Genomic DNA, 25,080 nt, shown 5'->3' with positions numbered 1-25,080 from the left:
TTCTGCACGCCTTCAGCTGCCTGACCACCTCCTGAAATGGCTTGGCTTGCTCAGGAGGGAGCTTGTCCACCAAGCCCGCCAACTGCCGCACATTGTTCCGCATGTGTATGCTCGTGTAGAGCTGGTAAGACTGAATTTTGGCCACGAGCATAGAGGAATGGTAGGCCTTCCTCCCAAAGGAGTCTAAGGTTCTAGAGTCCTTGTCCGGGGGCGCCGAAGCATGCTCCCTAGAACTCTTAGTCTTCTTTAGGGCCAAATCCACAACTCCAGAGTCGTGAGGCAACTGAGTGCGCATCAGCTCTGGGTCCCCATGGATCCGGTACTGGGACTCGATCTTCTTGGGAATGTGGGGATTACTTAGAGGCTTGGTCCAGTTCGCCAGCAATGTCTTTTTTAGGACATGATGCATGGGTACTGTGGACGCTTCCTTAGGTGGAGAAGGATAGTCCAGGAGCTCAAACATTTCAGCCCTGGGCTCGTCCTCCACAACCACCGGGAAGGGGTTGGCCGTAGACATCTCCCGGACAACGGCCGCAAAAGACAGACTCTCGGGAGGAGAAAGCTGCCTTTCAGGGGAGGGAGTGGGATCAGAAGGAAGGCCATCAGACTCCTCGTCAGAGAAATATCTGATGTCCTCCTCCTCCCACGAGGCCTCACCATCGGTATCAGACACAAGTTCATGAACCTGTGTCTGAAGCCGTGCCCGGCTCGACTCCGTGGAAACACGGCCACGGTGTGAGCGTCAAGAGATAGACTCCCTCGCCTGCACCGGCGAAGCTCCCTCCGCCGACGTCGTCGGGGAGCTCTCCTGGGAGGCGACCGCAGTCGGTACCGCAAGCGGCACCGATGTCGGAGACCTCACCCCGGGCAAGGGGCCAGCCGGCGCCTCACTCGACGGTACCGGAGGCGCAAGCACCCCCGGTACCGGAGGGGAAGGGCGCAACAGCTCTCCCAGGATCTCTGGGAGAACGGCCCGGAGACTCTCGTGCAGGGCGGCTGTGGAGAAAGACATGGAAGCCGATGCAGGTGTCGAAGTCAGAGTCTGTTCCGGGCGTGGAGGCTGTTCCGGGCTGTCCAGGGTGGAGCGCATCGACACCTCTTGAACAGAGGGTGAGCGGTCCTCCCGGTGCCGATGCCTACTGGGTGCCGACTCCCTCGGCGACCCAGAGCTCTCGGTACCGACGCGGGAAGGAGACCGGTGTCGATGCTTCTTTGTCTTTGACTTTTTCAAACGAAGCATGTCACCGGAGCTTCCCGGTACCGACGAGGAGGACGTAGAATCCAGCCGTCGCTTCCTCGGGGCCGAGGCCGAAGAAGGTCGGTCTCGGGGGGGGCTGTACCGCAGGAGCCCTCAGGGTAGGGGGAGACCCACCCGAAGGCTCACCGCCACCAGCAGGGGAATGGACAGCCCTGACCTGCACTCCAGTCGAAGCACCACCGTCCGACGACATCAGCACTAGTGGAGGTCCCGGTACCACCGACACCGACGCAGCCTTCCGATGTCTCGGCCCCGACGATGCAGAGGGTCGATGCCTCGATGCAATCGATACAGTCGCGGCCGAGGGCGGAGGTCTTGACGCTGTCGACGTCGATGCACTCGATACTCCCGGTGCTGATGCCGACGAAGAGCCCGAGAACAACACGTTCCACTGGGCCAATCTCGCTACCTGAGTCCTTTTTTGTAAAAGGGCACAAAGACTACAGGCCTGCGGGCGGTGCCCAGCCCCCAGACACTGAAGACACGACGCATGCCTATCAGTGAGCGAGATTACCCGGGCGCACTGGGTGCACTTCTTGAAGCCGCTGGGAGACTTCGATGACATGGGCGGAAAAATCACGCCGGCGAAATCAAAACTCGTAATTGCGGTAAGGCACCAAAAGAGAGGGTGAAAAAACTCGACTCTAGGAAGCAAAGTTTCAAAATAATGTGCTTAGAAGTGGAGAAAACCCTCAGAAACCTGGGACAGACAGTCGCAGGTTTAGAGCGAGGTTACTAATATCAAAAGTAACACCCACCCAGATTCTATCATTGGGTGTAAAAACTCCACTGTTTACTTATTAGAATTTTTTCAAGATTTTGTCAAAAATACAGAAAGTGCACACTGGCACAGTCACACTTGGATCCGCTTACAGCTTAACGGAGCACCATGCATTTCAAAATGGCGTCTCAGCGTCATCTATGGGTCATCTGATAATTATAGAGTTCTAAATTGACTTGCAATCATAATTGACTGATGAGCTAATAAAAAACATGCCAGTCAATAGAACTGTTGAGGCCATTAGGTTCTAATGAATCTAAATCAAAGATCCACCGAGCCTCTCGTCTCTGCAATTTTAACTTACGATCACCACCTCTATTTGATGCATCAATTCTATCAATTACATAGCATTGAAGGTCTTCAAATTTATGGTTTTTCTCAATGCAATGTTCTGCCATGGGCTCTTTTACAGCTTGTCTACGAATGTTTGATCGATGTTCCAGTATTCTAACTTTTTGCATTCTAGTGGTCATTCCCACATACGATTTCTCACAGGGACAACTGATTACATAGACGACGTAATCTGACAAGCAATTAGTAAAATGGCGCAGGGCATGATGTTTTTTTGTCTTTGGATTATATATTTGTTTGACTTGTTTGGTAATAGAGCAAATTTGACAAAGGCCACATTTAAAGTGACCATACAGTTGTTTTGCATCTTGTTTTCTCACAGTTCTAAGGTCTGCCGGACTAATCATCTCTTTCATATTATTACACCTCGCATATGCAATACGTAAATTGACATTCTTAAAGGCAGGGATCGATTGTATGATTTCCCATCTATTCCTAATTAGTCTAGCTAGATGTGGACTAGCCTCGTTATATTGCATAACCATAGTGAACATCTCTTCATTGTCCTTATCTTTAGTAGTGGTGGACAGAAGTAACTCTCTGCTGTTAAATTTGGCTCTACGATAGGCTTTTTTAAGTATAGTTCTAGAATAGCCTCTATCAGCCAAATCATCAATTAAATTCTTTGCTTGTTGTTTAAAGGTGGAAAAGTCTGTGCAGATGCGTCTCAGTCTCAACATTTGAGATAAAGGAAGGCTGTTCTTCAGTTGTACTGGATGGCAACTACAATTATGGAGAAATGTATTTCTATCTGTGCTCTTCTTATAGACCTTTGTGACGAAACGATCTTGAACCAGTCTCACTTCTACGTCTAGATAATGAATCAATTCTGTAGAATGTTGCTCTGTGAATTGAATATCACTGTTGCAACTGTTGAGCCACGTCATAAAGTTGTTAAGCTCTGCAAGAGAGCCTTCCCATAACATAAAAACATCATCGATATACTGTAGCGCCACCATGTGATGATGATTTCAGAAAAAGGAGATTGGTCAATCCATTCTTTCTCAAATTCTGACATATAAAGATTTGCGATGGAGGGAGCAAATGTAGCCCCCATTGCAACTCCACTGGTCTGCAAATAAAATTTGTTGTTAAACACAAAATAATTTTCTTTCATTGCAATCCTTGCAAGAGTTAATAAAAACTCCGTTGGAATCTGGTGTGGTCTCTCTCTTTTGTCAAGTATGTTCTGTACTGTATGCAAAGCGTCTTCTTGAGGGATCGATGTATATAAAGAGCAGACATCAAGGGTGACCATTATTGTTTGATGCTGCTCCAGATCAACTTCACCTAATTTGCATAAAAAGTGTGTGCTGTCCCTGATGTATGATGATTGTTTAGGAACTTCAGGCTTTAAAAAAATATCAACAAATGATAACAACCGCTCTAAGACAGAATTTCTTCCTGACAGGATAGGTCTGCCTGGGGGATTGATCAGCTGTTTGTGTACTTTTGGCAGAAAATACATCACTGGGACAACAGGATTTTCTTTACACAAAAATGTTTTGTCTTTTAATGTGATGATGCCCTGATTTAATGCTGTATTCGTGACTCGTTTGATCAATGATTGCAGCCTTTTTGTGGGATTCAATGTTAGCTTCTTATAAGACTCCAAATCATTCAATTGTCTAAGTCCTTCGTTGATATAATCACTGCGGTTGAGTAATACAACCGCACCTCCTTTGTCTGCTTTTTTTATGATAATATTTTCATCATTTTGTAATATTTTTAATGCAATCATTTCTTCTTTAGATAAATTAAATCGTTTATGAGAAAATTGTCTGTTCTTTATTTTTAACATTTCCAAATCTTGTATTAGCATGGTTTTAAAGGTGGTTAGAGCTGGAGCTGGTGGAATGGGGGGCTTCCAAATAGATTTTGGTTTAATGATTGTGCGATCATAGATCTCAGCACGTTCATGAAAAAAATCTTTAAGATGTAACTTGCGTAGAAATTTTTCCAGATCAATGTTAAACTGAAACTCACTAAAATGGGATGTAGGAACATAAGATAAACCCTTCGATAGAAGTTTCTCTTCTGTGGTTGTTAAACTGTGGTTAGACAGATTTATAACCACTGCTGTTATTTTTGAGACCGGGTCCATGGTCTGCTACTTTGATTTATTGCATTAAAAACATTACAAAATGATAATTGCATTAAAAACATTACAAAATGATGATTGCATTAAAAACATTACAAAATGATGAAAATATTATCATAAAAAAAGCAGACAAAGGAGGTGCGGTTGTATTACTCAACCGCAGTGATTATATCAACGAAGGACTTAGACAATTGAATGATTTGGAGTCTTATAAGAAGCTAACATTGAATCCCACAAAAAGGCTGCAATCATTGATCAAACGAGTCACGAATACAGCATTAAATCAGGGCATCATCACATTAAAAGACAAAACATTTTTGTGTAAAGAAAATCCTGTTGTCCCAGTGATGTATTTTCTGCCAAAAGTACACAAACAGCTGATCAATCCCCCAGGCAGACCTATCCTGTCAGGAAGAAATTCTGTCTTAGAGCGGTTGTTATCATTTGTTGATATTTTTTTAAAGCCTGAAGTTCCTAAACAATCATCATACATCAGGGACAGCACACACTTTTTATGCAAATTAGGTGAAGTTGATCTGGAGCAGCATCAAACAATAATGGTCACCCTTGATGTCTGCTCTTTATATACATCGATCCCTCAAGAAGACGCTTTGCATACAGTACAGAACATACTTGACAAAAGAGAGAGACCACACCAGATTCCAACAGAGTTTTTATTAACTCTTGCAAGGATTGCAATGAAAGAAAATTATTTTGTGTTTAACAACAAATTTTATTTGCAGACCAGTGGAGTTGCAATGGGGGCTACATTTGCTCCCTCCATCGCAAATCTTTATATGTCAGAATTTGAGAAAGAATGGATTGACCAATCTCCTTTTTCTGAAATCATCATCACATGGTGGCGCTATATCGATGATGTTTTTATGTTATGGGGAGGCTCTCTTGCAGAGCTTAACAACTTTATGACGTGGCTCAACAGTTGCAACAGTGATATTCAATTCACAGAGCAACATTCTACAGAATTGATTCATTATCTAGACGTAGAAGTGAGACTGGTTCAAGATCGTTTCGTCACAAAGGTCTATAAGAAGAGCACAGATAGAAATACATTTCTCCATAATTGTAGTTGCCATCCAGTACAACTGAAGAACAGCCTTCCTTTATCTCAAATGTTGAGACTGAGACGCATCTGCACAGACTTTTCCACCTTTAAACAACAAGCAAAGAATTTAATTGATGATTTGGCTGATAGAGGCTATTCTAGAACTATACTTAAAAAAGCCTATCGTAGAGCCAAATTTAACAGCAGAGAGTTACTTCTGTCCACCACTACTAAAGATAAGGACAATGAAGAGATGTTCACTATGGTTATGCAATATAACGAGGCTAGTCCACATCTAGCTAGACTAATTAGGAATAGATAGGAAATCATACAATCGATCCCTGCCTTTAAGAATGTCAATTTACGTATTGCATATGCGAGGTGTAATAATATGAAAGAGATGATTAGTCCGGCAGACCTTAGAACTGTGAGAAAACAAGATGCAAAACAACTGTATGGTCACTTTAAATGTGGCCTTTGTCAAATTTGCTCCATTACCAAACAAGTCAAACAAATATATAATCCAAAGACAAAAAAAACATCATGCCCTGCGCCATTTTACTAATTGCTTGTCAGATTACGTCGTCTATGTAATCAGTTGTCCCTGTGAGAAATCGTATGTGGGAATGACCACTAGAATGCTAAAAGTTAGAATACTGGAACATCGATCAAACATTCGTAGACAAGCTGTAAAAGAGCCCATAGTAGAACATTGCATTGAGAAAAACCATAAATTTGAAGACCTTCAATGCTATGTAATTGATAGAATTGATGCATCAAATAGAGGTGGTGATCATAAGTTAAAATTGCAGAGACGAGAGGCTCGGTGGATCTTTGATTTAGATTCATTAGAACCTAATGGCCTCAACAGTTCTATTGAGTGGCATGTTTTTTATTAGCTCATCAGTCAATTATGATTGCAAGTCAATTTAGAACTCTATAATTATCAGATGACCCATAGATGACGCTGAGACGCCATTTTGAAATGCATGGTGCTTCGTTAAGCTGTAAGCGGATCCAAGTGTGACTGTGCCAGTGTGCACTTTCTGTATTTTTGATAAAATCTTGAAAAAATTCTAATAAGTAAACAGTGGAGTTTTTACACCCAATGATAGAATCTGGGAGGGTGTTACTTTTGATATTAGTAACCTCGCTCTAAACCTGCGACTGTCTGTCCCAGGTTTCTGAGGGTTTTCTCCACTTCTAAGCACATTATTTTGAAACTTTGCTTCCTAGAGTCACTGCATATTTTGTATCACATTACGAGCCTTCAGACTCTAGACGATACTGCAACATTGTAGTCTTTTCGAGTTAAGAAAAAACTCGACCCAAGGCCTCAAAAGGGCCTACCCCGAAAACGAAAGAAAACTTAACGGGGCAAAAAGCTGGAAATACGGGAAGGGGAAAAAGACCGAAAGGCCCTTCTCCGAAATCCCTTTTTTTTTTTTTTTGAAGCGAAAGTCAAAAGATGCACGAGGGTCAACTTAAGGGGCGCGAACGGCACAAACACGACCGTACCGAGCGCGGACAAAAGAAGACTGACGAACACGAGCCGGTTCGGGCGGGAAGACTGCCGCGCATGCGCGGTGCGCATCGGCGCGCGAGGACTAGCAAAGGCCTTTGCTAGTGAAGTTTCTGATTGGAGGGGCTGCCGTGGACGTCACCCATCAGTGAGAACAAGCAGCCTGCTTGTCCTCGGAGAATGTCTGTTCTCAGATGACACTCAACTTTGGTCCACAGTTTCCTTGAAATCTTCTCTTGCTTTGGTTAGTCAGTATCGAGCCCAGGCCATGCAGGTACCTCTTCACTCTACTATCCTTTCTTTAAAAACTCAATAACAAGAAACTCTCTCCCTAAGTGAGTGCTCCCTTCTAGATGTGCTCTTCCTGGGCATATTACTAACTGTGTTTACTAAGGTTATTTCAAATTAAACAAATATTTATAGGTCCCTGTTCTTCTCATCCCATTACAATCCTCATTTGTAGTCACTCTGTACTTTAAATATCACCATTAAAGCTCTTCGAAAGTTTCTCACTGTAAAAATTAATAGCACTTAACTCTGCACAAACACGCTCACTTGAATTCTTGCTCACTTTACCCCTTGCTCACTTTACCCTCAAGGGTCACCCAAACCTCCTAACTCACCACTTGCATCATAAATAACAACATGCACAAGCATGCATAACTTACACCATCACAGCTCCCTCCCAACTCAAACAGCCTGGAGCGAGGCTTATATTAATTATGCTCTCACTCCTTACTCACACACACCGCAGGAAATTTCATAATGTAAGCCACACCCCTGAGAGCCAATCACACCCTACTGTTACACTGTAGTTGATTTGTCAGCATCTCAAGTGTGATTTTCCTTCAGGTAGCAAAGGGCCTAGACAAAAAATAATTATACAGTCAAACCACAATATCACTTTAGAAAAACAAACCTCAGAAAGTAAAATGTATTTCAATAAATAATAATGTATCTTATTTCTTTAGGCCCTAACTGAATCCAGTGTACACATCTAATGAGAACAGTGACAACATCAGATAAGTTTAACATTCATTTACTATAACTGCCTATAACTTTAACTTTCTCAACTACTTTAATAAGAAATTGATTCTTTGCATATTTTTTCCAGAACAACTGGACTTTGGACTCCCAAGATGCAGGTAAGTGCAGGTACATCTTCTCCGTCAAAGTCTATAAAATTCTGTCTCACCATTTTTTCTTTTTTCTTTATTGCCTTCTGCCTTTACCTTCTTTAACTTTGGAGCTCTCTTTCCTGTGTTCTTCTTTCTGCTGCAAATATACCTACTTCCTAGCTTTATACAACTCAACTTATGCAAAACCCTAACTACTACTAATCATTTCTATAGAGCTACTAGACATACGCAGTGCTGTACACATTATGTGCAGGTACCTTCTCTGTCCCTAGAGGGCTCATAATCTAAGTTTTTGCACCTGGGGCAATGAAGGGTTGAGTGAGTTGCCCAAGGTCACAAGGAGCTGCAGTGGGAATTGAATTCGGGTCTCCAGGATCAAAGCCCACTGCACTAACCATTAGGCTACTCCTCCTAACTAAGCCAAAAAAAAAAAAAAACTTGCTTCAAGTAAGGTGTCCCTCAATTGACTCCCAATTACTAATTTAAGAAAGGAAAAGATAATTGGAATCACTTCTGGAGCCCTCCCACAAAAATAACTTTTCCCTTCAGCAACAAGACATTCTGTCACGGTTGTGGCCGTGCCCTTATGTTCAGACCTACTGTTTCTCTGTGACCTCTCCAGTCTGCCTTTTATCCTATTGTTGTTCTTCCTGTAAGCCAAGCCTCACTTTGGTCTCCCTGCTTCTGCTTCATTTCCTGTTGTTGTTCTTCCTGTTAGCCAAGCCTCGCTTTGGTGTCCCTGAAGCCAAGCCTCGTTTTGGTCTCCCTGCTTCTGCTTTATTTCTTACTTGTGACATCATCAGCCTACTCCTTTATAAGGACCCAGGGAGCTTTCCTATGTTGCCTTTGCAAGAGGTCTCTTAATCTTGTGTCACCTGTTTAGGTCATATCCATGCTTGGCTTTGTTCCTGATGCTTGTGCCTGAAGGTCTGTTCTGCGTTTCTTTGAATCTTGTTTCCTGAAAGCCTGGCATTAGAGCCACACCCTGCCCTTGGTGTCTGTATCTGTTTGATTCTACCCTTGGCTCCTGCTTTTAGTCTAGCCCTGCTTTTGACTCTTGCTATAGTTAAGCTCTGTGTTTAAGACAACCTCTGTGTTTAGCCAAGCTCTGTTTCTGTATTCTCTGTTCTGTTTCCTGTGTGGTGGTGGTTCTTGTCTGTTTATTCTGAGTCTGTAGAAGCCAGCATCATACCTGATTACTTCACTACTATCCAGCTGTGGGTGCTGGTAAGCACATTGCTTCTTTGTTTGTTTGTCTTCCCTTAGTTTGCTTAATCCTTTGCCTGCTATGTTTGCTTCCTGGCTCTTGAGCTCTGTTTGAGCCAGGTTCTGCCCCTGTTATGTGTTTGAGCTAGTTCTGTCCCTGCTCTCTATCAAGCCATGTCCCTTTCAGTATCCTGTTCTCTGCCAAGCCAAGTCCCTTTCAGACTCCTGTTCCAGTCAAGCCAAGCCCATTCCAGAATCCGGTTCCAGCCAAGCCAAGCCAAGTCCCTTTCAGTATCTTGCTCCAGCCAAGCCAAGCCTGTTCCAGAATTCAGTTCCAGTCAAGCCAAGCCCGTTCCAGAATCCAGTTCCAGTCAAGTCAAGCCAAGCCCGTTCCAGAATCCAGTTCTAGTCAAGCCAAGCCCGTTCCAGAATCCTGTTCCAGCCAAGCCTGTTTGAGAATCCTGAATCTTGTTTGAGAATCCTGAATCCTATTCCAGCCAAGCCTGTTTGAGAATCCTGAATACTGTTTGAGAATCCTGAATTCTGTTCCAGCCAAGCCTGTTTGAGAATCCTGAATTCTGTTTGAGAATCCTGAATCCTGTTCCAGCCAAGCCTGTTCGAGAATCCTGAATCCTGTTTGAGAATCCTGAATCCTGTTCCAGCCAAGCCTGTTCGAGAATCCTGAATCCTGTTTGAGAATCCTCAAGCCTGTTCCAGCCAAGCCTGTTCGAGAATCCTGAATCCTGTTCCTGCCTTGTTTATTGTCTTGCTTCTATTATTCTTGTTGTCTAGCTCCTACCCTGTCTTGCCTGTCTAGGTGTGCTTTGTCTTGTCTCTTTCAGTCTAGTCCTGTCCGGATCCAGTCCTTGCCTTGTCCTTGTCTTGCCCTTTTCTGGACCCAGTTTTTAATCTACTTCCGTGTTTTGCCTTGTCTTGCATTTCTGGGTCCCAGTCCCAGTTTTAATCCAGTTCCGAGTCTTGCCTTGTCCTGTCTGGGTTCCAGTTCTGGCCCTTTGCCTTCTTTTCCTTGCCTCGTCTGGATCCGGTTCTTGTGTTGTCCATTGTGTTTAGTTACCTCTGTCCTGCCTTGTTGAGTCTGTTAGTTTATCCTCGTCCAGTCTGTTCTGATTCCTGCCTGTGCCAGCCCCGATGATTTGTCTGCCAAAGCTCTGACTTTGGTCCAAGGGCTCATCATTCCTGACAGTTATGACACATTCACAGTTCGGTCACTTTGCTTTTGGCACAGTGAGTCTAACATTAAAGTACATTTTCTTGAGGAGTACCAAGGTTCTTCCTCACTTAGGAAACACTTTTTCTCCTTCTTTTAAATTATGATGGGAGAATTTCTTTGAGATAATTTTCTCAGTTCCTTAACCTTATGAAACTATTCCTTCTTCCCAGGCTCCTGATCTTTAATTTGCTGCCCAGGTCCTGCAATGTTTTAAAACTATTGCAGCTTCTTACTTTTTTCCTTGTCACTTTTCAGACTTGAGAAAGCAATCTTCTTCGGTGGCAGGAACTCTCACAGCCACAGTGTAGCTGTCTCTGTTTGACAGGATTTTTTCCTTAAAATAGTAAGCACAGTATCAGTGGTGTACCAAGGGCGGTGCGGTGGGGGCAGGCTGCCCCGAGTGCACGCTGCAGGAGGGGTGCAGGGAACAGCCGCGCGGCTGTCGGCTCCGCTGATTCCCTGCTCCTTCTGCTACTTCCTGTTCCGGGGCAGAGGGAGAAGGGAACCAGTGGAGCCGACAGCACAGTATCCTCACTCTTTTAAACATCCTTTTATGTCAGATAACTTTAAGTTCTACCCCAATGGCAGCATTACTGATTTCCTTAACAACAATTCAAATACAACACCAGCCAAGTCTTTCCTGACTCTGTCAGGAATTTAATATGAGCCACCAAATTTAACTCACATGTCTCTTTTATTAAGCAGGCATCTAAAGTATAAGCACAATTATTTTTCCAATTTTTCCAATAAACCCATTGTCAAATAAACATTCACTCCGTACCCTGAAGCCCAAAGTCATCGCAGGTTTCAATATTTAACTAACACAAGCACATTTCACACAAACCAGCCACAAAATCCTTTTAAACTTACTTTGAAAACTGGGCCCATTCACACAGCACTCAGACACACATCTTTTTCTCTCAAAGATACCCACCCAACTGCCACACCGGACAGTTTAGAATCTTGATCAAAACTCCCTGCCACGAGCCAGAGGCACGACACCCAAACAGCATTAAGCATACCCTAAAACGCAACCTTATCTCTCAGCAAAACTCCCAGATTCTATTAATTTAAAATGTAATTTCACTTTCCCTTTTTCCGCATACCTTTTTTCTAAAGCTGAAGTTTAAATCTTCATTTCTTTAACCCGCACACGACTGCTGCACGGCTCTGCCACAAACTGTCTTTCAAGCTCATGCACTTTTCTCGCGCCAGCTCCCATCAGTGGCTCCTGGCTAATGCATATGCATGCCTGATCATTTTGGGCCATGCCAAACTCACATCCCAAAATCTTCAGGAAGGCTCTTTGGAGCTCTTTCTAGCATCCCCGGCACCTCTGCGACTGCCCCACATTTCAGAACTGGCCTGACTCTTCAAATCAGCCCGGTTCCAGTGCAGGCCCAATTTCCAGTGCATATGCAAATGCAAGCCCTGAGCAGGCCCAACCCTGTCTGCTCCACTTGTTCCTCACTCCATTTGCACATGCGCAAACCCACGCATGTGTACATTTCTGGACCTGCTCTGCCAGCCCTAACCTGCCATTGCACTTCTCAAGTCACCATCACCACAAACATCAGCGACCTGCTCAGCACTGCCAGCCACTTCCCATGACGCTAAGCAACCACAACCTACTCAACACTGCCCACCATTTCCTGTGATGCTCTAGCCATCGCACTGCAGCCTCCACTGTCCCACACATGTCAAAAACACCCTAGACCTGCCCTGAATGGCCAGGTAAAATAAAACAATTTTAACCCCACTGAGTTACAATAAATTACATCAAATTAATCCCACTTTTCACAAAAGCACATTGACAGCCTCACACTCATCTCTCCCAACTGCCTGCTTTGGCAGTTTAGAATCCTTTAGACTCCCTGACTCAATCTCTGAGTCATAAGACCCCTATGCAGCAGATTTCAACACTAATTCTTTTTTTCTCCACAATTAAACTTCCTAAAATTTAAACAATTTAAAATACATTTTTCATATTTCCATTCACATGCCTTATTTTCAAATTAGCAGTTCATTTCTCTTAAATTCGGCCAGCATGTGACTGCTGCACAGCTCTGCCACGAGCTGGCATGACGAGCTCATGCACCTTTGCACTGCTCTCCTTCTGCCGCTAATCTTCACATGCGCATGCACACACAGCTGTCGCGGGCAGCATCTCTCCCGGTTAAAAAAACCTTCTGAGAGTTTCTTTGGAGCTTTCCCCAATATGACCCAACATTCCACTGCCATGCTCCACTGCCAGAACCAGCCCAGATCTCCAAACTGGGCTGGTTCCGCTCAGGCCCAATTCCCCAGCGCTTCTGCGCATGCCCAGGAAAACCGAGCATGCGCAGAAGAGCTCCGATCATGTCTGATATCGTGATCGTGCCAGACACCAGTGATGCTGGCACCAATGCTTTCAACGACTTATTCCCTGGTCCTCAGACTCCACAACCATGGCAGTCTCAGCTTGATCCTGCACTGGACCCGAGACCCGGACCCTTCTGGAGAAGTCAGGTGATTTACAAAAAACACACACACATTTTTAACCCATTGGGTTACACACACATGCAGCCATTTAAAGTGTATTCTTGACTTAAGGTTAATTGATAGTCTAGCCCAATGCTCAGTGTTCAACCATTTTTTTTATTTCAGGGCACACTTTGAAGCTCGCTTGATCCTCCAGGCACACCAAATGAAATTTCGTAAAGTTGTCATTTGCTAGTCATTGGCTACTGGCCACATGACTGAAATGCTAGAAAAATGTATTTAAAAAATGTACAATATTAAAAAGCCTAAAACAAATATACAGACACGTAGAAGAAAAATATAGGGGCCATGGCAGGATTTAATTCAAGATTCTAATTTATTCCTTTTGAATGTCTATGGCTGGTCAGTGAATGAAAAAAAAAAGATCACCTTTCCCAACGTGGACAGAAAAAATAGTTAATGAACTAAGGCCCTCTTTTACTAAACTGCGCCAGCGATTCCCAGCGCAGCAAATGAGAGGAAGCCCATAGGAACTGAATGGGCTTCCTCTCATTTGCTGCATGAGAGTTGCTAGCATGGTTTAGTAAAAGAGGCCTTAAGTGCATTAAAACAACATACAAATTTCAAACATATAAATTAAATTAAGGGTGCTGTTTACTAAGCCACTCTAAACATTAGCGTGCACTAACATGAGAGAACACATGGGTGTCTCTAGTGTTCATTGCGCACTAAAAATGCTAGCGCTTCTTAGTGAAGAGAGCCCTAAATGTTTTATTATTAAAAAAACTCTTAACTTGTGGCCTATAAAAAGAAGAGTACTATTTTATTTTAAATCATATCTCAAATATGCCACTAAAGATGTCAGGAAAATATATATGCAAACCCAGCGCTTATATCCTAGACTTAATCAAGATACCGACCATGTATTTATATCTCATGGACCTCAGCAGCAACTCATTTCACATAGAGGCACAGCTCTTTGTTTTGCCAAAATCATCATTGGTCCAATAATCTTTTATGTGCTTTAATACGTTAACTTATTTATTATCTTAATCAATACATGGTCGGTATCTTGATTAAGCCTAGGATTTAAACGCTGGGTTTGCATAAATATATTTTGCTGGAATATCACCTCCGCTTTTAGCAAATTTGGACTTTAAGTGGATTTATTAACTAAAAATCTCAGGGGCATAAAATGATTTATTGAGCACTTTTCAGATTCAATGAACAGTAACAGAATGTTCAGACAAAGGATGAACTTCAATTCTATACCAGGACCAGTGTATATTTGAGATGATTAAGGCTAGGCAGATCTAGTTGAAAATTAAGCCAGTGCCGGGCACACCTCTATGGCCTGTGACCTGAAAATGGCAAGTACAGCTCAAGACTAAGGGGCCCTTTTACTAAAGAGTTGGGCACCAATCCAGAACTACCACTGAGCTACCATAGGAGCCTGGTGGTAGTTCCCACCCCAAGGAAAAGTAATTTCCAAAGCTATTTTCGTAGTGCCAGGGCTTACCCAGCAGCAATACCGCTGGGTTAGCATGGGAGCCCCTACAGCCATCTCAATGGGTTGTGATAAATGCTTCCCTTCGAAATGGCCATGCTGCAAGTGGTACTCTTAGCGCACGGCCATTTCTTTCTGACCAAAAAAGGCAATCTTTTACCCACTGCAGTAAAAGAGGGCCTCAGCACATGGCAAAAACATGCGTTGATGCTAGCACAGGCCCCCTTTAACATAGCTTAGTAAAAAGGGCCCTAAGTATGCATATTTTGGGCAGACCATTAGGTCTTTAACTGCTGTCATCTACTATGTTACTATCAGGCTCATTTTTGAAAGAGAAGGATGTCCATCTTTCGACACAAATCGGAAGATGGGCGTCCTTCTCACAGGGTCGTCCAAATTGGTATAATCGAAAGCCGATTTTGGTCGTCCCCAACTGCTTTCCGTCGCAGGGATGGCTAAAGTTCAAGGGGGGGGGGTGTATTGGAGGCGTAGCAAAGGCGGGACTTGGCCGTGCCTAACACATGGACATCCTCGACCCATAATGGAAAAAAAGGTTGTCCCTGACGAGCACCTGGATGACTTTACCTGGTCGTGTTTTTCTTACGACCAAGGCACAAAAAGGTGGCTGAAATGACCAGATGACCACCGGAGAGAATCAGAGATGACCTCCCAATACTCCCACAGTGGTCACTAACCCCCTCCCACCCTCAAAAAAAAATCTTTCAAAATATTTTTTGACAGCCTCTATGCCAGCCTCAGATACCATACTCAGGTCCATGACAGCAGTATGCAGGTCCCTGGAGCAGTTTTACTGGGTGCACTGCACTTCAGGCAGGTGGACCCAGGCCCATCCCCCTCCCTACCTGTTACGTTTGTGGAGAAAACAGCGAGCCCTCCAAAACCCACCAGAAACCCACTGTACCCACATCTAGGTGCCCCTCTTCACCCTTAAGAGCTATGGTAGTGGTGTACAGTTGTGGGTACTGGGTTTTAGGGGGGGTTTGGTGGGCTCAGCACACAAGGTAAGGGAGCTATGTTCCTGGGAGCATTTTATGAAGTCCACTGCAGTGCCCCCTAGGGTGCCCGGTTGGTGTCCTGGCATGTCAGGGGGACCAATGCACTAGAAATGCTGGTTCCTCCCATGACCAAAGGGCTTGCATTTGGTCGTTTCTGAGATGGGCGTCCTTGGTTTCCATTATCGCCGAAAATCAGAAACAACCAAGTCTAGGGACGACCATCTCTAAGGACAACCTAAATTTCAAGATTTGGGCATCCCTGACCATATTATCGAAATGAAAGATGGACGTCCATCTTGTTTTGATAATATGGTTTTCCCCGCCCCTTCACCAGGACGTTTTGCGAGGACGTACTCAACAAAATATGGGTGTCCCTTTTGATTATGCCCCTCCATGTCATCTCAGCAGAAGCGGAGCCAGGTTGACGGTGCGGGGGGAGCGAAAGGGTAACGAGAGCAGACTTCCGCCGGTGCACATTTTCTATGCAATACGATAGGCAGTGGCGCCGGCAGAACTCCATTTGGGGGAGCAGCCGCTCCCCTGGCACCCCACCTAGCTACGCCACTGCATCTCAGTCTCATTCGTCTTAATACCTGCAGTGACCAAACAGAGCCTCCACCAAGTAGTCATAAACTAAAAATAGAAATATATAGACAAAAATTAAACGGAATTCCTAAGAAGACAGACTGCATATAAAAACAACAATCAGAGAAAGAATTAGCAACACATGCCCCCTGTACTATGCAAAATATAAAGACAGTACTTGTAAATTTCCAAAATTGACATTCCAATCACCACATTCCTCATTCCTCAGGTCTGGATGTTTTGGTCTCTGCAAGCTAATAAAAAATGCATTTATTCCAATAAAAAGGTATAATCTTATTTTCTGTTTTTGTTGTTGTATATATTAACCGCTAAAGTGGACTAACACAGCTACCACACTATTTCACCCTAAATTAAAAATATGTTTTTTTCCTACATTTGCTGTCTGGTCATTTAGGTTTTCTAATCCAGGATCTCCTCTATGTCTCTTTCTAACCCCCTCCCCCCCACCATCTAAGATCACCTCTGTCTCTGTCCCTCCTGCCAGCCAGCATCTCCTTTCCATCTGTCTCCTCCAGTCATCCAGCATCTCCTCTATCTCTCTCCTTCAAGCTATCTATCATCTCTTATCTCTCCATCATCCAGAATGTCCAGTCTCTCTCTCTTTCTCTTGTCCTCTGCCATGCAGCACTTCTTTTCTTCCTCTTTCTGCCATGCAGTTTTATTTATTTATTTATTTGTAGCATTTGTATCCCACATTTTCCCACCAATTTGCAGGCTCAATGTGGCTTAGATTATGCCGTAATGGCGATTGCCATTTCCGGGTACAGAATTACAAATGGTATTGCATTAAGGTGTATACATACATGGTAAAGAAGAATACATTATAGTATTGATTGCATAGAGGTACCTGAATGATAGATTGAATTGTAACATAAGTTAGGTCATCGACTATAGAGAGACCATTTTCGACATAAGGATTAAAGGGACTAATATAGCTAGGTGTCCTCAAGAAGTGGCTATGCAACAGTTGTCTGTCCAGAGTCAAGTTACCTCTGCTGACTATTTCCTTAAAAGATATATCGTTTATCGTTTATTTATTTGCTATACCGTTTCAAATTGCATTCACAAAACAGAACGGTTTACATCATAATACAAAATCTCATATTAAAAAAAAACCACATATAAGAAATCCATCAATTAATAGAAAAGCACAGCAAAACTAAAAGAACATTCTAAAAATAATATCATTGAGCAAGGATTGCTTTAACATGAACAGAAGAGTTCCTTAAATAAACTACTTTGGAACTTTGTACGTTTACGTCTACTTTGCAGAATACTTCTGTTTCTGCTATTAAAGATTCCTTAGTTCTCCTTAATAGGGTGAAATCTTTTGAAAATTTCCTAAGAGTTACCATCTTACATGTCATCAGGTCTAGATAAGGCTGTAACCCACATACCTATCTCAGCTTACCATATGCTTGTTTTTTTTTAAACCAGACTGTACATAAAGACTCCAAATTAATATCATATTTAAGTAGTAATATTTACAGTTACTATAAAAAAAAGAGCAATGCTATGGGTTAAAAAAAATAGAAACATCACCTTTCTTCCAATCTGGATACCAGGGGCATCTGCTTCAACTATAAAACCAGTAAAGGCTTTTTGAGCAGGAGCTTTAGGATTAGGATTAGGATCAGTACGAGCCACTAGAAAATACCTTGAAAGAACAGAACACAATTGTAGTATTTTCCAATACATCATGATTAACTATGGCATCAGATAAAAAGGCTATAACACTCCTGGTGCAAATCAGTGCAGAAGACCTTGAAAGTATGCCATTTGCTCTTATATGATAGTACCACCATGAAGCTATTGCTAGGGGTCCGCACCATCATTTTTAACCCAGAGCCAGACAGGGCTGGAATGGAAGGGGATCACTGCTGCCCCATCCCCCTAGATTACCAGGGATCATCTCCAGGTAAGTCTCAGGAGTGACAAGGGGACCAGGGTGTTGGGGATTAGTCACAGAAAGATCCCCTTATTATGTGGGTCTCAGCTGATATTCAGCTAGGACCCGCATAAGTGCTGGCAGCTAGCTTCTGGCTAGTTATGGCTGCCCAGACATGGCCTGGCATTGAATATCTGGGTCTAATTTCACCAGCCTCATTCAACGCTTGAAAAAAAAAAAAAACACTGACTGCTACTGGCTATCGGGGTAATTAATTTCAGAATTGCAATCTGAAAGTTAACACATATGAAACTAACGATTTATAAGTCACATATTCAGTTCCAAATACCTGTACAAAAGTGGTGTACAACAAAATAAAAGTCAATAGCACATAATCACTAATAATTAAAACCGCAAGCCCCTTAATCTAAGATTCAGGGCTCCCTGAAGATAAAAAGCCAAATTTTAAAAAATCAATAATGAATCATTAAAAAACAAACAAAACAATTCAATAAAATGCATTCTGCATAAGGCTCACAACTGTTGAGACCTACTGCTCCTTTATCTCAAACCCACTCATCTTCAATACCCAGAAGATAAATGGCCTATTACTTCTTGTAGCGTTGAACAATACAGACAGAATCTTAGACTTAATTCTAGCCCCTATTGGGCTCTCTTATTTCCCCAGAATCATCCTGGTGATCACATTCTCACTTTCTCAACACAGTGTTTTGAGAAACCCATATGTGGGCCATTTCCACAGTGCAATTGAGCATAACACCACAACCACACTTTCACAGCCTTTCATTCGAAAATTGTTTTGTCAAATAAGCCATGGAGGGGCATAATCGAACGTGAACACCCATCTCCATGGGCGTCTATGTCCGAGAACGGGTATGTGAGGGGGCGGGACAAACCGTATTTTTGAAAAAAATGGTTGTCCATCTTTTTTCCAATAATACGGTTTGTGCCAGCCAAATGCATCGGATTTGAGCGGCTTTGAGCTGGGTGGTTTCGTTTTTCAGCGATAATAAAAAACGAAGGCGCCCAGCTCAAAAATGAACAACTCCAAGGCATTGGGCCGTGGGAGGGGCCAGGATTCGTAGTTCACTGGTCCCCCTCACATGCCAGGACACCAACCGGGCACCCTAGGGGGCACTTGTAACAATTTTAAAAAAAGTTACATACCTCCCAAGTCCATAGCTCCCTTACCTTGGGTGCTGAGCCCCCCCAAATCCCCCCAAAACCCCCTGCCCACAAATCTACACCATTACCATAGCCCTTATGGCTGAAGAGGGGCACCTACATGTGGGTTTTGGGGGCGGTTTGGAGGCCTCCCATTTACCACCACAAGTGTAACAGGTGGGGGGGGGGGGATGGGCCTGGGTCCACCTGCCTGAAGTCCACTGCACCCACTAACAACTGCTCCAGGGACCTGCATACTGCTGTCAGGTAGCTGGGTATGACATTTGAGGCTGGCATACAGGCTGGCAAAAAAAGTTTTAAAGTTCGTTTTTTGTTGGTGGGAGGGGGTTAGTGACCACTGGGGGAGTCAGGGGTGGTCATCCTCGATTCCCTCCAGTGATCATCTGGTCATTTAGGGCACTTTTTTGGGACTTGTTCGTGAAAAAAAAGGGTCCAAAAAATGACCCAAATGCGCGCTAAAAACGCCTTTCTTTTTTCGATTATCGGCCGAGGATGCCCATCTCTCCTCGGCTGATAAACACGCCTCAGTCCCGCCTTCACCATGCCTCCGAGACGCCCCCATCAACTTTGGCCGTTTCCGTGACAGATTTCAGTTGAAGACGCCCAAAATCGGCTTGTGATTATACTGATTTGGGCACCCACGGGAGAAAGACGCCCATCTCCTGATTTGGGTCGAAATATGGGCGTCTTTCTCTTTCAAAAATAAGCTAGATAGTTTCACAAACACTTGCCCAACTGACTGGTTGTCATGCTCCTCCGCTGACAAGGCCAAATCCAACTTTATCTTTAAGAGTTTCATCAACTAAGAGGATCCAGTCATCTGATCAAAGTTCCAAGAAAAACTTATGGAAAAAAATTTGGTCTTACCTGCTAATTTTCCTTCTTTGAGCCCTATCAAACCAGTCCAGAAGAATGGGTTATGCCCCTCTAACAGCAGATGGTGACAGGGAACAAACTGAATGTGAGCAATGCCATATAAAATCAGCATGCAAGCCTGCTCCTCTTCAGTTTTATTTCATAACAAAAATAGATTTCTTCCACTGTCTGAAGCAGTTGAGGGGTGGGGGTGAGACCCATGGTCTCCACCAGAAATGCCTCCAAATCTTTGTGAAACTTCATAGATGACCAAATGTAACCAGTTGAACTAAACAAATTCAAAACCAACTTCAGAAACAGGGTGGGACACTGGATTAGTCTGGTAGGATTCAAAAGAAAGAAAATTAGCAGCGAGAGTCCAGGGCCTGCCCCTTCAACTACATGCATGCTGCCCAGCCATAGAGACAATCCTCAATGGAAAAAAGTAAACAAAGGGAGGAGGCTGACAAAAATAGCACAAGAGCCCCAGCCCAGACACTGAAGCTTGTACTTGAGGGAGAAGTAAGTGACGGGCTGTTGATGTTGATATGGAACCCAAAGAGGATGGTGCCATCGGACTGTGGGGCATGGGGATGGGTGTGTGAATCAATAGCTGAAAAGAATCTTTGTGGGCAGGTACACTGGGTGGGATAATGATAGAAAGAACCTGACTGCTGCTGATAAACAGATATGAGGGGGGAGTGATGGGGCTGTGTGGGAGAGTGGTCACTTCTATATGGATTCTGTGGAAGGGGTGGGGGGGGACAGCAAGGAAGATATGGTAGAAGGGGGAGAGTTGTGTGTGGGGACGAGGGGCAACAGGGCGGAGTGAGAGTGATGACTTTCTAATAATAGAGGTTTAAAATTGATCAGTATCTGGTGTCAGGCCCCCCTCCCTCCTTCTCTCTGGTGTCAGGGCCCCCCCCTCTCTCTCTGGTGTCTGAGCGTTACTGTGCAGGACGCTGAGCTCTGGCTGTGCTTCAAGGAACTGACCAATCCTATTTAATAGAATGTACCTCCAACATTCTGAAGCCGAGAAACCTCGTTTGGTTGGTCACTTCTGCTTGTGACGAACCCGGAAGTACATGATGTCAATTCAGGAGATGGATACAGAGAGCAGAAATGCCTCAGCCATGCAGTCAGCTTCAGAATGTTGGAGGTGCGTTTTATTATATAGGATTGTTGTCTGGGTATTTATTTTACTAATCCACTTGGTCCCAGCCTCTCTGTTCAACTTTCCTTGTATCATATTTATCCAAGTTCTTTTCCAGGGTCTTGTTTTCATTTGTCTGACATTTGATTGTTCCCCTTCGTGTTTGTTTCTCAGTTCTATGAATCTCTATTCAGCAGCTTAAAATTTACCCCTCATTTTCTCCTTTTCTCACCTTCCTGTCTTCAGTTTGCCTCTTTTTACATCTCACCTACCTACCAGCATTCCATCTTCTACTCTTGCTGCTCCCCAGTCTACTTTTTATCTTCCACCAAGTGTCATTCATTCACCAACTCCAGCTTCTTATTTCTTTCTCTTACCTGCCACCCAGTTTTCTCATTTCCTTCTCAGATCTGTCCTTTTGGTCTGTTCCTTTACAGAGGCTCTCAATGTTTTCTAGTCCCTCCAAGATCCTTTTTTACCCTTTCTCACTCTTTCTCTCCCTTCAGTCTTCCCTCTTTCACCCCTCCTCCTTGCACATTCTCCTTCTCCCCTCCTCTTCCTCCATTTCTGATCCTTTCTCACCACTTCCTATCCTCTTTCCTTCTATTCTGACCCCTTCCATCCTGTCCACTCCACTTTCTTCTCTCTCCTTACTTACAATCAGAGCCCCTGTTACATGGCTGGTTCAAGGGACCATGACTTCCTGAACCAGCTTTTGCACCTGCAAACTTGTATCTCTCCTTCCACAGCCTGACCCTTCCTGTGATTCCCCTCTCTTGTTCCTCCCACTTGCTGGGCTAGGTGAGGCACTGGCTCTGAGGTCTGGTAATAAGGGTACCAAAATCCCAGTCTGGCATCTATCCCTCTAGGAGTCTGAAGGTAGACTGGACTGGGGATTTTGGTGCACTTTATCACTGGCGCCCTGAGCCAATGCCTGACTTGGACCGTAGGTTGAGCCAGCCCTGCTCTTCTCACCCTCTGCCTTCTCCCTTCTCCGAGCCCCAGTCCCTGCACCAGCCCTTAGTCCCCTCCTCCCAACCCCAGCATCAGCCCCCCCTTCTCTCACCTACTCCCCTATCAGCCCCCAGCTTCTGTGTCAGCACCTGCCCTCTTCTCCAGGTCTAGCATTACAACCCTTCTCACATTTTCATCCCTAGCCCTGTATTAGCTCCAAGCACCCCTCCCCATTCTCCCAGCCCCAGCATCAGACCTTTTTCTCAGCCCTAGCATGAGCCCCCCCCCCTTCTGCCAACATCATCCTCCTACTGTCCCTAGCCTTCGGTCAGCCCCTAGACCTCTTCTCCCACTCCCAGCATCAGACCCTTTACCCTACTCTCAGCATCAATCCCCTTCTCCACCTCTCCAGTGCCTCTCTCATTTACTTGATTTTTCATGTGTCTTCCGTAAACAAACATTTTTTACGATCTTTGAACCAACTATGATCTTAGCCCTTTACTATCCTAAAGGGATAAGATCAAAGAGACTTTTTAATTCTCTCTTTTCCTATCAGGCAGCTTAAGCTTGGAATGTACTATCAGATAATTTAATAATAGAGTATATTTTATGCTATTCAGGAAAATGATTTAAAAAATCTACTGTTTTTGTGAGATGCTACTTCTAAACGGATGTAATCTGGATTTTACTTGAAAAAGTTTAAATTTTTTATATATGGGTCTAGGTGTTTTACCTAGTTTTCCTTGTTTGTGATTTCTTTTGACCTCATTGGGTATTAGCAGAATACAAGAACAGAGTGTAATGTAATGTAATGTATAAGGTACAGCCAATTATAACAGGAAGTCACCAGTTCTCAGACGTGCCAAAATGCAACCGCCAATTAAGAAATTACATCTCACAGAAAAAAGTCCCAAGACCAGTGTTTTTATTCTCATTACAGAGCTGACTCTAAAAAGGTGAAATGCAATTCAGCCAGCCATTAAATAAAGAACATACCAGTTAGCTTTGCCCCCATTGGTGATCCACATTTTTTGTCCATTAATGATATACTCATTGCCTTTCTTTTCAGCTCTGGTCTGTAGAGCAGCTGCATCAGATCCTGCTCCAGGTTCTGTTGCACAATAAGCCTGAAAGAAGGAAAGCAGAAATTCACAGATCAGCTCTTAACAGGAAACATATTTAACTGGCAGATATAAGCTTAGGTGAAAAATTGCTTTTGTTTCCGCCAGGGCCAGGGCGTAGCCAGACTTCGGCGGGAGGGAGGTCCAGAGCCCGAGGTGAGGGGCACAATTTAGTCCTCTTCTCTGACGCGGCTGCGTTGCTGATCTGCAAGGGCAGGCATCTGTTTCTGTGAGTCTGACGTCCTGCACGTACGTGCAGGGACGTCAGACTCACAGAAACAGAAGCCTGCCCTTGCAGATCAGCAACGCAGCCGCGCCAGAGAAGAGGACTTTGGCTGGCGGGGGTTGGGGACCCCCACTAGCAAAGGTACCCAACAGCGGTGGAGGGGGGGGTCGAAGGGGTTGGCGGTGGGGGGGGGGGCAGGGCCAAATCTATGGGGGCCCATGCCCCAGTGGCCCCACATAGCTACGCCCCTGGTTTCCGCAAATAGCTTCAAACCAAGCTTCATCTAACAATTCAACCTTGATATACTGCAAATAGAATATTTAAGCGGTTTACAATGAAAATGTAAGATAAAATGGTAGGAACAAAAAGGATAGCACTTTAAGGTGGCTTAGGTTGCAATCAAAACAGTAATAAAATAACCATAATAAGTTAGGGCGTCTTTTACTAAGGCGTGCTCATGTTTTTAGCGTGCGCTAAAATTGTGGGCACGCTAAATATTAGAGACACCCATAGGAATGCATTGGCGTGTCTAATGTTTAGCGAGCCTACAATTTTAGCGCGCGCCAAAAACGTGAGCGTGCCTTAGTAAAAGACCCTCTTAGTCTGCAATTAATGCCTGGTGGAAGATAATTGCTACCTGTTTTACTAATGCCTCTGCTGACTGATCAAGGGCTCTTCTTTGAAGGGTTTAGCTTGAGGCTTTCTACCTGCATACCAGTCAATGAGTGCCATACCACACATCAGGCTATCTAGAAGGGAAAATGATACTTTGGTTGCATAGCAGAGCAGGGAGTTGGGGAAGACAAGGAATTACATGAGTCACTTGGGGAGTTATTTGCAATCATTGAGTATATTTTCCTTGTCATACTTTTTTGTTGTTGATACAATATATAAAACTAATAGAAGAATGGACATCTGCAAATCTCTTAAAACTCAATACTCAAAAGACTAAGTTAGTATGGGTTGGAGATTATCAAAAATTTTCTAATGAAATAATAACTTTTTCTCCAGATATATCCTTAAAGTTAGTTTCTAAATCTAAAGTATTATTAAAGTACTAGTAAGAAATGGCCGTTTCGGGAAAAAATGAAACGGGCACTAGCAGGGTAATCCCCTCCCCTCCCCCCCCCCCCCCACCGTCCTCCCTCGGTCCCTCCCTACCGAGTTCCAGACACCCCCTCCGTGCCTCCCTTCCGAGTTCTACATCTCTCCTCTTCCTCCCTTCGTCCCTCAGTGACGTGGTTGCGAGTTTGTGAAGTTCGGAACACTCTCCCAGCAGCTGTCAGAGAACATGTGGAAGCCGTGCGTTGTGTGTTCGCCGCCCTGCCCTCTGCTTCATCGCATTTTGATGCGAGGGCGTAGGTACAGTGACTGCAGGGCCGCCCCGCCCTCAACGTCATCGCGTTTTGACGCGA

General features: G+C 44.1%; 1 protein-coding gene across 1 annotated transcript in view; it reads right to left on the bottom strand.

Moving 5' to 3' along the window:
• LOC115471651 (medium-chain specific acyl-CoA dehydrogenase, mitochondrial-like) overlaps window positions 1-25,080 on the bottom strand; it is a 78,054-nt gene that overhangs the window by 16,712 nt on the left and 36,262 nt on the right. Inside the window, exons 7-8 of the mRNA XM_030205400.1 lie at window positions 23,315-23,445; window positions 17,805-17,919 (exon numbers count right to left, since the gene is read on the bottom strand). Of these exons, the coding sequence (XP_030061260.1) occupies window positions 17,805-17,919; window positions 23,315-23,445 (246 nt within the window). The remainder of the gene's footprint in view (window positions 1-17,804; window positions 17,920-23,314; window positions 23,446-25,080) is intronic.

Source organism: Microcaecilia unicolor, chromosome 6 (assembly GCF_901765095.1).
Source record: "Microcaecilia unicolor chromosome 6, aMicUni1.1, whole genome shotgun sequence".
Classification (NCBI taxonomy): Eukaryota; Metazoa; Chordata; class Amphibia; order Gymnophiona; family Siphonopidae; genus Microcaecilia; species Microcaecilia unicolor.
Note: the sequence above shows the minus strand (reverse complement) of the source record. Positions and strands in the feature narration are given on the sequence as shown.